The 14,320-nt window shown below is 38.3% G+C and overlaps 1 protein-coding gene across 7 annotated transcripts in view; it reads right to left on the bottom strand.

Annotated features, from left to right (window-relative positions):
• Positions 1–13,231, bottom strand: part of LOC100264763 (protein ACCUMULATION AND REPLICATION OF CHLOROPLASTS 3, chloroplastic) — a 42,887-nt gene extending 29,656 nt beyond the window's left edge. For 2 of the 7 annotated variants that reach the window (XR_009466924.1, XM_002267908.5), the window contains exons 1-2: positions 13,071–13,230; positions 12,485–12,888 (exon numbers count right to left, since the gene is read on the bottom strand). Coding sequence is in view for 6 of the 7 variants with exons in the window: in XM_002267908.5 (XP_002267944.3) it covers positions 12,485–12,825 (341 nt within the window). In the remaining variant the exon portion in view is untranslated. Of the gene's footprint in view, positions 1–12,484; positions 12,946–13,015 lie in introns of all 7 variants that reach the window. The other 5 variants (XM_059740784.1, XM_019221679.2, XM_059740724.1 and 2 more) reach the window with 5 other exon arrangements.
• Positions 13,232–14,320: the final 1,089 nt, after the last annotated feature.

Genomic DNA, 14,320 nt, shown 5'->3' with positions numbered 1-14,320 from the left:
ACTTGTTATCACAATGGAGTTTCATTGGCCCTTGCCACTTGATTCTAATCTCTTCGAGAAGGATTTTTAGCCATAGCAATTCACAAATTCCATGTGTCATGGCTCGGAGTTCAGTGTTGGCACTTGATCTTGCCATAACTGTTTGCTTCTTACTCTTCCAAGTCACTAAGTTTACTCCTAGCAAAGTGTAGTAAACTGGGTTCAACCTTTTGTTCACAACAAATCGTGCCCAATATACATTTGTATAAGCTTCTATACTTAGCTCTACAGTCTTTTTGAACAATATTCCTTTCCCTATGGTAGATGTTAGATAGTGTATAGTTATTTAGGTTATTTACTTTTCCTTTTCCTTTTCCTTTTCTTTCCTTATTGTATTGTGGATCCCACTAACATGTATATATATACCCAAGTCCAATGTGTATTCTTTACCCTTTTTCAATAACAATAATTAAGGATTCTCCCTTTTCTCTCTCTTCACATGGTATCAAAGCCAAGGGAGAAAAAATAACCTAAATAACTATACACTATCTAACAGTAGATTTAAGACAGTATAGGATTTTGTAAACTGCTTGAAAATGTGTTTCTTTCAGATTATGCATAAACTTACTATACTTAAAGCATTGGCTATATCCAACCACATATGTGATACATAAACCAATTTGCCAACTAACCACTAGTTCCTTCCTTAGTCTACTGATGCATTCTTATGTGCTTCACTCAACTTATGGTTCAACTCAACAAGTGTATCAACTGATTAGCATCTAAACATTCCTATCTCTTTGAGAAGATCAACCACATACTTTTGTTGCTATGCAAAAATTCCCTCTTTCAAATGTGTGACTTTGATTCCTAAGCTCCATCTCAAATTCCTTAGCTAGTTGTTTTCAAAGCAAGTCTCTTTCTTTTGGATCATTGCTTTCACAATTATGTCATGACACACACAATTAAGATTGTAACTTCCCTTGAGGCTAAGTGCTCTATGTACAAGGCATGGTTACCCTGACTTTGCTTATACCTCATCTCCAACATGACCTTAGTAAATCTTCTGAACTATGCTCTAAGAGATTGTTTTGGCCCATATAATGCCTTTGGAGCCTCCACATATACCTCTCCTTCTAAGTCACAGTGCAAAAATGGTTCTAAACATTAAATTGCTACAAACACTAATCAAGGTTAACTGCCAAAGACAACAAAACACACAGTATTCATTTTTGCCACAGGGCAAAAAAATTCTTGATAATCCATCTCATAGGTTTGAGTATAGCCATTAGCTACCAACCTTGCTTTATATCTCTCCAAGGACCCATCAACTTTATATTTAATTGTAAACACCCATTTACACCCTACTAATCTTTTTTCTCTTAGAAGATCAACAACTTCCTATGGTTGGGTATCATTTAGTGCCTCCATCTCCTCACTCATGTTCTTTTTCCAATTCTTATCTCTAAGTGCCTCATGTAGTGTTTCGGGAATATCAAGGGAGTTCAACTGAGTGAGAAAAGTTGTGTGTTGGGGATAATTTTTCCAAGGATATGAAATGAGATATAGGATATTTAGTGCACTTCCTAGTTCCTTTTCTACTGGCAATGGGTAGGTCTAGGTCATTAACAACAAAAGTTACGTTCATTACCTAGTGTTGGCTTGGATTCTTGAACCTGCATATGTTAAGGATCAGGCACTTTTCTCCTAGAGTAAACTTCAAGTGGCCGGGCAGCAATGGGACCAGACTTGGCAGCTGCAGGAATGACAGTTTCAGACTCAAGATTCAATTAGAACAACAGCTGGAATTAATGGACAGTTGCTGGAATTTCTGGAACAGCTGCTGGAATAATGGTAGCGGCTTCAAACTTGGGTGTAAAAGAACCTGCTGGAAAGTCAAGTAGGAACAGATCCCTATCTTCCATAGATGATGATGTCTCCCCTTGAAGATAAAGATTTTGAAAGAAAGATTGTTTTTCAGCAAATGTTACATCCATGGATGCAAATAAGCCACAAAGTGACACTTTAAAGCCCTTGGATAAAGTTTATTTTGATTATGGGTGCAAATATGTACAAATGATACACATCCAAAGATCTTAGGAGTAAGTTTGCAAAAAACATTGAAATCAGGGAAAAATTTAGAGAACACTTTGATCATCCTCACTACACTTTATTTTAAATTTGATAATAGTTCAATTTAAGTCATGATCCTTTCATAATGTTGTAATCGTCAATAATTGAGTGTACCTTGTTACCTTGTTTGGTGGCTGATATTTTAGTCTAAATTTCTTAAACTTGGGCTACGTCTTGCACCTTGGAGTAGGTTTCGCGAATTGTCTCCCAAATCTCCTTTGTAGTTGTAAGAAACATGCAGGTTCCACTAATTTCAGGCTACATAGAATTCCAAAGTTAGGACATGACCATTGAATCTTCCTCATCCCATATGCTATACTTCGGGTCATCTAGATTTGGTCCAATCCCAATCAAATGATTCAACTTCCCTTTTCCTTTTAGAAACATCTTCACTAATGGTGACCATTGCAGGCAGTTCCAACTGAAAGAGGATTTACGACATGTCAATCACTAGATAATTTATAATATCAATCCATGTAATAACATATTGGGGTAAGGGAAGGGAAGGAAGAAAGCAAGTCAGTTAGGCTTGCTTTCGCTATGTTTCTAGTGGGTTCCCTTAACCAAGCCACTACCTATGAGTTGTCAGGCACTGCTCTGCTATGCACTATTCATGGTGCTACATTTAATTGATACATGGCTTGAAGATTTTAGAGTTCTCCCATTGATTTGTTCTGCTAAGTTTTAGTGGTTGGAATAAGGAAATTAACTTTGGAGGTCTTGGAGATATTTGAACGATATAAGGCAAAGAAGGTTAGCTATGATGCCCATATAATTTTTCTAAGGAATTTCAGGAATGAAAGTTGTATGATAATTCTTATATGCAAAGAGAATAATTGGTACAACCTTTATATACAGAATAAATGGGCTAACTTAGGAAACTTTGACTATTCTATTAATCCCCATAAATCAGAGATTATTCTGTTTTGAATGGGAAACTACTCTAGTTTGAATTTATAGTCATACACAGATTTCCTAAGACTCAATAATCTTAGATTTACCAGCAACTAATCTAGGAACTTACCATAGTTTATGTTAAGTTGATTCTTCTATCGAGTTTCTATTTTAGTTTGTTGATTTTCTATGTTAATTGGTTTGAAGGTTTACATTTTGTCGAGGTTTTTTTCTCTTTTAGTTTACATATTATATTTAGGAAGTTTTTTTTCTTCTAATCTTTGAATAATGAATAATATTCATTTCTTATACTTATTCTTGCAAGGAAAGATTAAGAATTGTTAAAGTTGTCCTATTAGAGAAGAGTAACATGAGAATCGATATGTAGCCTTTCAAAATAGAGAATCAACATTTTACTTAAAAAGTTTTTAATATCTATCATTGCTTCCTTTAGGGTGTGATTGTTTTCTTTCTAAGTACGAATTTTTAAGAAACCTTAGGTGTCATTGCCTAAACCCTTGATATGATTACCAAGGATTATCTTTCTTTTTTTTTTCTTTTTTTTCTCTTCTCCCCTTTTCTTTTGTCTTCCTTGATCTCTTATCTCATTATACAACAAGGAAAACTTCTATAGTACTAAATTTTTTTGGTCCAAAATCAGATTTGGTATCAAAGCATACGAACAACGCTATGACAACAACCAGAAGTCACAGTTTTAAAAAGGAATTAGCAGATCAACAATGTAATGATGCAATTGTTTCAGTGAAGGATTTTTAAATGTTCTTAAGAAGCAAGAAACAATTTTTCATTTTTGTTCCTTGTGAGACATATTCTTGCTTTGCCAAAGCAAGAAAGTGAAGGTTGGAGGCATACTTCTATATTTCAAATCACTGTACAATGTGGAAATAAAGCTCGTAAGTTAGATTATCGATTTCTGAAGTAACATGAATATGGTGTCTGAAGCAACCACTGCAAGATTGAAGATGCTAAGGGAGCTACATCCTCAACCATACAAGGTTGTATAAATCAATAGAACTTCTAATTTTGTAACAAAAAGATGTATGATTTATATTTGTTATGGTTGTTATAATGAGTCCATATGGTGTATATTATCACTATGACCATTATGCATATTTTACTTGGTCAACCTTAGTTTTTTTTTTTTTTTTTGATTGGCAAACACACAATAAACATATATTAGAAAGGAGCCCCATAAAGCAGGCCCAAAAGCATACAGGGAGTATACAAGAGGCGCCCTAAGGCACAAATAGAAGCAGAAATACAATACTAGCCCTCACCTAGCACCTAGCCAATAAAAAAAACCGAGTAAAGAGAGAGGACCTTCATTTACAACCAATTTAATCCACACCCAAAGATTACAAATAAAAGAATTTTTCAACCTATTCATCGATAGCTCCTCATTATCAAAAGCAATCCTATTTCTTTCCTTCCACACCGCCCAAAAGATACACAAAGGGGCTGCCTACCACACCTTTCTGCGCTTCTTACCCATATTAAAGCCACTCCACCCACTAAGGGTATCTCTAACCGAATAAGGCAGGACCCAAGTAACACCAAAAAGAGCAAACAATAATTCCCATAACATACTTGCCTTAGAGCACTGAATAAGAATATGATCAATAGACTCTTCTTCCTCACAGCAAAGAAAGCATCTGTTAGCTAAACACCGACCTCTCTTTTTGAGTTGATCCAAAGTTAACACCTTACCCCAAAAAGCTTCCCAAGCAAAGAAACACACTTTAGTAGGCACACAAGGATTCCATATAATGTTGATAGGGAATTGAACACCTCTTCTTGAATCTAAAATACTATAAAGAGATTTAACTGAGAAAATCCCATCCTTTGTCTCTTTCCACAACAAACAATCTTCCAAAAGAGGATTAAGCCTCCTACCCCGAATTATCAAAAGTAATCTCTCCACCTCCCAGTCATTAAAGGGCCTAGAGAATCTGGGACTCCAAACCTCTTCTCCTCCAGAATGATCCCACATCTCCTCTAACCAAGCCTCTTTATATGTTGCAAAGGCATACAAAGAGGGGAAGGAATTACAGAGAGTGAAATTCCCACACCAATTATCTTTCCAAAATTTCACCCTTCTACCATTCCCCACAGAGAAGCCCACCTTGTTTTGCAAAAGAGCACCTTCCTTCCTTATATCCTTCCAAAAGCCAACTCCAAAGCCCTCCCTGACCTCTTTAGAATACCACCCCCCTTCTTCCTCCCTGAACTTCCTACTAATGACGCGCCTCCAAAGAGTATCCCTTTCATTCGCAAAGCGCCAGTTCCATTTACAAAGAAGGGCCCTATTGAGAATAGACAAACGTCTAACTCCCAAACCACCCTTACTTTTATCCAAACACACGGTATCCCAATTTACTAGATGAGACTTTCTCTCCAAAGCTCCTCCTCCCCATAAAAAATCCTTTTGAATTTTTTCCAATCTTAAACTAACCACTCTAGGAATTCGAAGTAACGACATCAAATATATAGGCATACTTGACAAGGTACTCTGAATTAGGGTCATTCTCCCGCCTTTGGAGATAAATTGCCTTTTCCTCTTGGCAAGCCTTTTCCGGAACCTTTCTTCCACTCTATCCCAAACGGCCACGAACTTGTGATTTGCCCCCAAGGGGATCCCCAAGTAAGAAGTTGGCAGCCTACCCACTTTACAACCAACCTTATGAGCCAACAACTCCAAATTCTCTACTATCCCAACTGGCAAGATTTCGCTCTTATCCAAATTGATTCTCAAACCTGATATGACTTCAAACCACATCAACAGCCAGCTTAAATAAGTCATCTGATCTTGGGACGTATCACAAAAAACTAAAGTATCGTCAGCGAACAGCAAATGAGAAACCAAAGCCCCGTCTCCTCTTCTACCTTTTATCCTGCAGCCTGAAAGAAACCCCCCTCTCACAGCCCTATGAATAAGCCTACTAAAGGCCTCCATTCCAATCACAAAATGATAAGGAGAAAAAGGATCCCCTTGACGCAAACCCCTTGAACTATTGAAGAAACCCTCTAGAGTACCATTGATTAATACCGAAAAAGTTGCTGTGGAAATGCACCAAGATATCCAACCAGTCCACTTCTCCCCAAATCCCATTCTTTGCAAAACCGACAACAAGAAATTCCAGTTTAAGTGATCGTAAGCCTTTCTATATCCAGCTTACACAACACCCCGCTCTCCTTTCTTTTCAGCATTGAGTCAATTGCCTCATTGGCAATTAGGGCTGCATCTAGAATCTGTCTTCCTTCAACGAACGTATTTTGAGCTGAAGACACCACCTTTCCCACGACCTTTTTAAGCCTGTTAGCTAACACTTTCACCAACAATTTATACAACCTCCCTACCAAACTTATCGGTCTAAAATCCCTAAGATCCTAAGCACCCGCCTTTTTAGGGATCAGGACCAGAAAAGTTGAGTTAAGGCTCCTTACGAATCTGCCACGCTCATGGAATTCCTTAAAGAAGCCCATAACCTCTACTTTCACAAACTCCCAACTAAATTGCCAAAAGCTGAGAGAGAACCCGTCTGGACCAGGAGCCTTGTCTCCATTCATATCTGATAATGCAGAAAAGACCTTTTCCTCTGTAAACGCCTCCTCCAACCTAGCTGCCTCCTCACCATCAATCCTATTAAAAGCCAATCCATCCATAGATGGGTGCCATTCACCAGGATCTGTCAAAAGATTCTTAAATGCTCCAACCACCCCACCGCCCCCCCCCCCCCCCCCCCCGCCCCTCTCTCTTAATTTCCTACTCCTCTGTTAACCAGGTTTCATTCACCTTTATCTTAGACAAGCAATTTTCCCTTCTATGAGAGTTGGTCATCTTATGAAAAAAACCAGTATTTTTATTTCCCTCCTTCAACCACACTTCTCTTGATTTTTGCCTCCATGAAATTTCCTCCATGAGAACCCATTTTTCAAAATTCCCTTTTGCTTCCTTTCTAGCCTCCAGCTCCTCCATAGATAAAACATGCCCCTTCTCCTAATTATCCCAGAAATCCACTTTGTCTAAGGCCAGTTTCTTATTCACTCCCACCTTCCCAAAAACATCCTTATTCCAAGATTTTGAGATGACTTTCAGTGCCTTCAATTTCTCTGCAAGGATGAAACTGAATGAACCACTGAATCTTAAACCTTGCCACCACCCGACAAGCAATTCCTTAAATCCCTCCTCCTGAAGCCACATATTTTCAAACCTAAAGGGGACAGGCCCCCTCCTCACCCCTCCCCTATCCAAAAGGATGGGAAAATGATCCGACACTGGCCTGGACAGTGTACTCTGCACCACCCCATTAAAGTAGCCCTCCCAGTCCTCTGTCACCAAAAAGCGATCAATTCTTGACATGGTTTGACTGTTCAAACCTCCACTCTAGGTAAATGGGCCCCTCTGAAGAGGGAGGTCCCTCAACTCCAGCTCATCAATCACCTCCGAGAATCTTCTCATTGAAGAAGACACTCTGCCTCCTCTTCTTCGCTCATTCGGAAACTTGATCATATTAAAGTCACCTCCAATACACCATGGATCATTCCATAGCCCACGAATGGCCCCTAATTCTTCCCAAAATACTTCTCTGTATCTTCTCAACGTAGAGCCATACACTCCTGAGAAAGTTCATCTGAATCCATCTTCAACATTCTTAAAACGACAGGAAATGGAAAAGAGTCCCACTTCCATTCCCATTAGCTCTAGCACCCTATTATCCCATAATACTACCACCCCTCCAGTTGCACCACTGGCATCCAAAGCTCCCCTCCAAAAATCTCCCCACCCCTAGGCTCCGCACCACCCCTAATGACATCTCAGTCATTTTAGTCTCCTGCAGACAAACTAAATCCACATTTTGGGATCTAATTAAGGCTTTAATTAGTTTCCTCTTATTTCTGTCATTCACCCCTCGAACATTCCATGAGAGAATTTTTATCTTCAATTAATACACAAAGCTTTGTCCCCTCCTTTTCTGACTGACCCTTTCTTTCTGCTCTCACCATCGTAATTAATCGAACATTCTAGCTTTTTTACTTCCCGATCAAACCTAGTCAATCCTAGAGTTCCCTTTTTCTTGCCTTGGTCTCTTCTGGTTTTCAATTTTAGCAGTAATTTTAGGATTTCCCCCTCAACACCTTTAGTCGAGAACCCCAACACCTTACTGAATTTCACCAAACTACTTTCATCCCACTTATTCCTAAGATTCACCCTTTCTTGCATCACCTCAACAGCACCTGACATATTATTACCCTTAGACTTTTCCTTCACCGAGTCCATCACCCACGGGCTGCCATCCTTCAACATTGCACACAACGGAGTTTGATACCCAACACCAACAACAGTCTCGTCCAATCCCGAAGTGCCCCTCACCACCAAAGCCCGATCACACCCAAAAGAAGGAGTAGAAGAGAAGAAATCCCGAACCCCCCCATCCTCAACAAGATTTGGCTCGTACCTGGATGCCTCGACTGCCAGTGCTTCGTCGGTTAACCGTGCCCTAGACACTGTTGAAAAAGCCTCAGAAACCCTCCAATCCCCTCCGTGACAGCAGGTGACCCCCTCGTCATCTCTAACACCAACCCGCGAAGCCTCCTCAGTAGCCTTAACTTCCATTTCCGCTTCGTCAGCAAGAGAGATAGCCCTAACTCCTTTTAACCCCTCTTTCGCCGACCCATAGCCCATCTCAGCCAAACCTTCCTAGCCCACTAAAGAGCCCTTGATATAAAAGGGCTTCTCCTCACAGCCCATCTGCCACCCTTTTAATATAATGGGTCTTGCATCCATCGGCCCAAACACCTGGGCTTCCTCACAGTCTGAACTACTCTTTTTCTCCCCAAGCTCGCTTCTAATCTGGGCCTCCCCAATATCAGGCCCAACCTTATTGGCGGCAGGCCCCAACCCAACACCACCCCTTTTGACCACTTTACTTGCTCCCTGCCCCCTATTCTCTAGCCTATCCTCTCCATCAGTCTCCTCCAAACCAGGCCCCCTTGCAACTGGCTCCATAGAGAAGACTGTAGCTCCTTTTGAGGAGCTTCCACAGGGCGGCTCACTCTGAATTCCCATCTACTCCACAAGTTGCACCTCCTTCTCCAACACGCTTCCTCTGCACATGTCACCTAACCCACTCCCTTCCTCATCTTCAAACTCTGTATCACCTTTCCCGCACCCACTTCCGGCCGACATCACTTGAGAAAACTAGGGCGGGATGTCCCAACACAACTGGACTGAATAACACCCCGATCCCTCCACCAGCTGGATTGAGGAAGGAAAATCCCTTCCTACCACCCTCACCAACAATCTAGCCCATTGTAAATTGGCCATAGAAACCATTTTTTCATCCACTGTAATAAGACCACCACAGCCATCCCCAATCAATTTAAACACCTCTCGACTCCATAGATGAAGGGGAAGGCCCACCACTCTCACCCAAGCCTCTTTAGCCTTGACTTCATTACCAAAACAACCCACCTCCGGATGCCATTTTTCCAGAAATAATACATTGTCTTTCACTCTTCTCTTCCCTCTCGACAAGACACGCTCAGCTTCACTTAAACATTCAAACTCAAAGAGCAAAAGCCCTCCTCCCAAAGCACTTATGTTCAATTTTCCTTTAAGGAGCCAAGCTTGACCCGCCCAATGATTCAGAAAATCCAGCTCGAGGGATGGATTCACACCATTTTCCCATCTGCCCACTAAACATCGCTCCAACAACTCAAATCTTTCTAGCTTCACCCTCCTTCCCACCTCCAACCAAACCTTATCTCCTATTCTACCCGCTCTTGATTTTGTTACATCCGCATAGGTCCTTGGTTCTAGTTCCATTTCCTTCTTCTGCACCTCTCTAAACAGAGGAGTCTTTAAGCTTCCAATGGGGACTACTCCCGCCACTCTCAGCTTCTTTACCAAAATATTCCACCCACCGGACAGCCCCTTTCCTTCTGGGAAGATTAAGCAAAAATGTTTTGCCTCTATATCACAGACCGAGCAAAGGATAAATCTTCCCGCCTCATTTAAACGTTTCTCCAGCCTGTAACTCCTATCCTCCTCCTCCCAAGCATGGGACCAGCCTTTTTCATCTCTACCTCTGCAACAAAACTCAACTCCAGCCAGCAACCTACAAGACTTACATCCCCAAATCTGATCCAAGATGTTATACCTTTGCTTCTCTCCCAAATGCACCCTCTCAGTTTACCACCTACTTCATCAATCAAAATCTCAAAAGATTTTGACTCCACAGCAAACCAAACTCTTCCACCCCTAGGAACTTCCTTCATGACAGCTACTAGACACACTTAAAGACACTTAAAATCCTTATTCACATAGAAGAGAAGCGTCGGTATGATCAAGATGTTATCACAATGGAAGAGCCAACAGTTAGTCCTTCATATTCCACAAAGAAAACATTACTATGAAGCCTATGTGTGTGAAGCAAATGAAGAAATTTCGAGAAGAGAAGCCAAAGAATGTTGCTAATGCTGAAAAGAAGCCTTCATTTATTCTTACCAAGGAGTTCAAAGGAGAGAAGATGAAAGATGGCATTGTGTATGTTGTCCTAGCCAAAGAAAATAATTATTTAACTCCTACATCACCTCAAAAAAGTACCTTGAAAAGTGTTTGCATTACCATCCAATTTTTTTTTATGTCGCACCAGAAAATTTACCTAATGAATTACCACTAATGCAAAGTATTCAATATGCCATTGCTTGCTATCAGGTTCTCAATTACCTAACCTACTATCATTCTAAATGAATCTATTAGAGCAATGTAGGCTTAAAAGGCAAGTTGAGGAGTTACTTTTGAAGTAAGCCTCCTTTTCGACCATTTAATCGTCAGGAAATGTTATCCAAACCTGGATCCCAAAAAGATATGGCTCTAAGGTTGCCCTCAAAGGAAGACCTAAATACAATAAGGGTCACTTGGAAACCTTACATTCTGAAGAGTTCGTTAATTCAAGGACTAGGTCTAGATTAACATTGATACCCCAATAAGGTACTCTTATCTAGATTTATCTTCAACCCCCAAAAGTGGCCAAACACTAAGAAGATCAGTTTAAGACTTTGTAAGTCATTTGAACTGGAACTTGAGAAGAATACGGCATCATCCGCAAATTGTAAGTGAGTCACCCTCATCCAACTCTACGGCCAAGGAGCCCTAAAAAATATCACACTCCTTCACTCTCAATGTCAGTTTACTCAAAAAATCTGCCATAATAGTAAACAAATTGAGAAAGTGGATCACCATATCTTAAACCCCTTGAAGCCTTAGTCCAACCTATCTTCTTCATCCTAATTTTTGGATACCTCCTCCACTACTAACTAAATATCATTAGTTGGCCTGATTTTTGGATGACTAGGCTACCACCTATCTTAGGCCTTCGAAAAATAAAATTTTTCATAACATGGTAGCAACTCAAAATTTATGACAAAATTAAGATTGTCTAACCCAATCATGGGAGTGAATACATGAATCAAAGCTTGTTCACTTTTTTTATTTGGTCATGGTATGACTCATCAACAATTATGTACGAGAACTCTAGATAAAATTGGGATTTCCAAGAGGAAATATTATCTTTTGTTCAAGATTACATGATTTTTTGAAAATCATCTCATGTGAAAACAAAGAAATACTCTTAAGTTGACAAAATCATAGACTAGGTAATGCAAGTGAAACTCCTTTGATAGATTGGTTGTGTATCATGTTACTTATGTAATGAGTGTTAACAGTCAATAAGTGCATTTCCTCACTAATGAACATCTCAAGCCCACATAGAGTTGTATGATACTCAAGTAGTTGAAAACATACCCAAGTAGGGGGATTTTATGCAAACAACAAAAGAATGTGAGACTTGAGGTCCCTATAAGTGAAGATTGGGCTGGTTCTATCATCAAGGGAAGATGTATCTCACAACATTGTAACGTGTTAGATGATAACTTTATAATTTGATAAAGTTGGAAAAATCAAATATCAAGCCAAAGAGTAGAGATTGAATTTAACATGATAGCCTATGATACTTATGAAGTACAATTGCGGGTTTTTCTTAAAGAACTCAATTTTGAGGCTAAATGACCAATATATATACTTCAGTTTGTCATGAAAAAACTAAGCATAATGAGGTGCATCGGCAATTTGGTTAAGAAAAATACAGAGAAGCTGGATAGCATTTCATTTGCAAAAACCAAGGTCAACTTGCAGATTTCTTTGCTACGAGTTAGCAACAAATTGGATTGAAGTGGGTGCTAAGCAAGTTCAACATGTGTATAATACACAAATATATAGACACACATAAAAAGACACACTTGCACGGACACACACACACATATACTTATGCGGACAACGCACACATAAACACATACTCGCACAAATATATATGAATAGGCATGCGCATACACAAGTATATATACAGAGAGAGAGAGAAGTATATGCACCAAATTAAGAGGGTGTTTGAGATCATACCAGAACCTCACAGACGAGGACTGCAAAGGCGAATTCAAACAGAAATCGATGACCGCATCCTTCCTGCTGCCAATGCCAATCACTTCCACAAACTCAGAGTCCCCCCACACACTCCCACAATCCTCCTCTAGAGTTCCCATAGCACTACACCTATTCAAGTTCAGCGAACAATCCTTCTCCCAACTCGAAAAAAGTCTGGGAGGCTTCGGATAACAATTCCATCTTCTACAGAACATTAGGCAGCCAGAGAAGCCTCCATAAAAGACCCATTTCGACCTTGAGCCACTAGACGAACTGCAAAACCTCGTAAAAAGAGGAAGCTCCAGGGAAATGGACTTCATGGCTATTTTCAATTAACAGCCATATCCCCAGCTTCTGAACCCTAAATTTTCAATAGCAGAGACCTGTAAAGAGGAATCAAAACCAGACCCATTTGTGAATATGTGAAATGCCATCTGGGTCTGCAGTTATTTTGAATTTGAATAAAGTTATGATTCAAAAAATGTACACATTAAAAAAAAAAATTAACACCTTTCTCTTTTTTGTTTTGTGCTTATTTTCAAACTGAGGTGTGAAAGTATCTTACCAGTCGTTGAGATATCCGAAACCAGAAAAATATATGAGCGGACTGAGAGAGGCCAATTGTCGTGGAGGATTCGTGGCTGGCGTAGGGGGGCTTGGCTTGCTCGTTGATATTGATAATGGGTTCGGGTCGGTTCAGGTCCGGTCGAACATCAAACAACGTTGTTATTGTGTCTTCGCTCGTTGAACATAAGAAAGTTTGTCCTTCGTCGATCATAGTTTGATATCAATGACGTTAAAAAAGTTTAATAGGTTATTGTAAATTATTTTTGAAATAATTCTGAAAAATAATTTTTAAAAACTATTCTTAAAAATTATTTTAAAATTTTTATAAAACAAAATCTTGTTTAGAAATCTAAAATGTTTTTAATATTTTTAAAAATAATTTTATATTTAGTATTTTTAATCATTTACACATTTGTATAATTATTTTTTTAAAACAACTCATATAAAACAAGTGAAGACAACATAAAATAATTTAAAATTGTTTTTTTCTAAAAACAACTTATTTTTTGTTTTGGAAAAAAAAACGGAAAATAGTTTGATTTACCAAACGTGTTTTCTATATTTTTTGTATTCTGGATAATAGAAAATTATTCTAAAAAATAGTTTTCAAACCCTACTATTTGTTTAGAAAGTATTTCGAAAAAAATTATTAAAAGCCATTTTAATTTTAATATGTTATAAAACAAAATTTTATTTGAAAACTTAAAATACTTTTAAGTTTTTTATATTTTGAAATATATTTTAAAATAGTACATTATTTTTAATCATTTTCTAGATTTACTTGATCATTTTTTTAAAACAACTATTAAAAAAACAAGTAAAAACTATTTAAAATAACATATAGATGTTATATGATAACATCATGTGTTTCTATTTTTCAAAAGAGAAAATCATTTTTTATTATTTTTATATTTTAAAGAATAAACAAGGACTTATTTTCTTTTTTCTTTTTCTTATTGAAATTAAAAAAAATACAATATTATTAATAAAATAAAATAAATCTAATTTTATTAAAAAAAACATTATATCAAATTTGAAACCATTCTATTAATTAATTATTTTTTAAGATCTCATTATTGTGTTGAATCGATATCTATTAAAAAAAATAGGAACAATCACAATGTGTCACATGTATTATTTGGTCTCATTTATTAATATTGTGATCCCATATATTTAAAATCATTAACCAATGACGCAGATTTTATCATACATTTTCAATATTTGAAATTACAAGTTGGATGGGTATCG

This window comes from Vitis vinifera, chromosome 1 (genome assembly GCF_030704535.1).
Source record: "Vitis vinifera cultivar Pinot Noir 40024 chromosome 1, ASM3070453v1".
In the NCBI taxonomy this organism is placed as follows: domain Eukaryota; kingdom Viridiplantae; phylum Streptophyta; class Magnoliopsida; order Vitales; family Vitaceae; genus Vitis; species Vitis vinifera.
The sequence above is the reverse complement of the archived record's forward strand: the minus strand, read 5'-3'. Positions and strand labels throughout refer to the sequence as shown.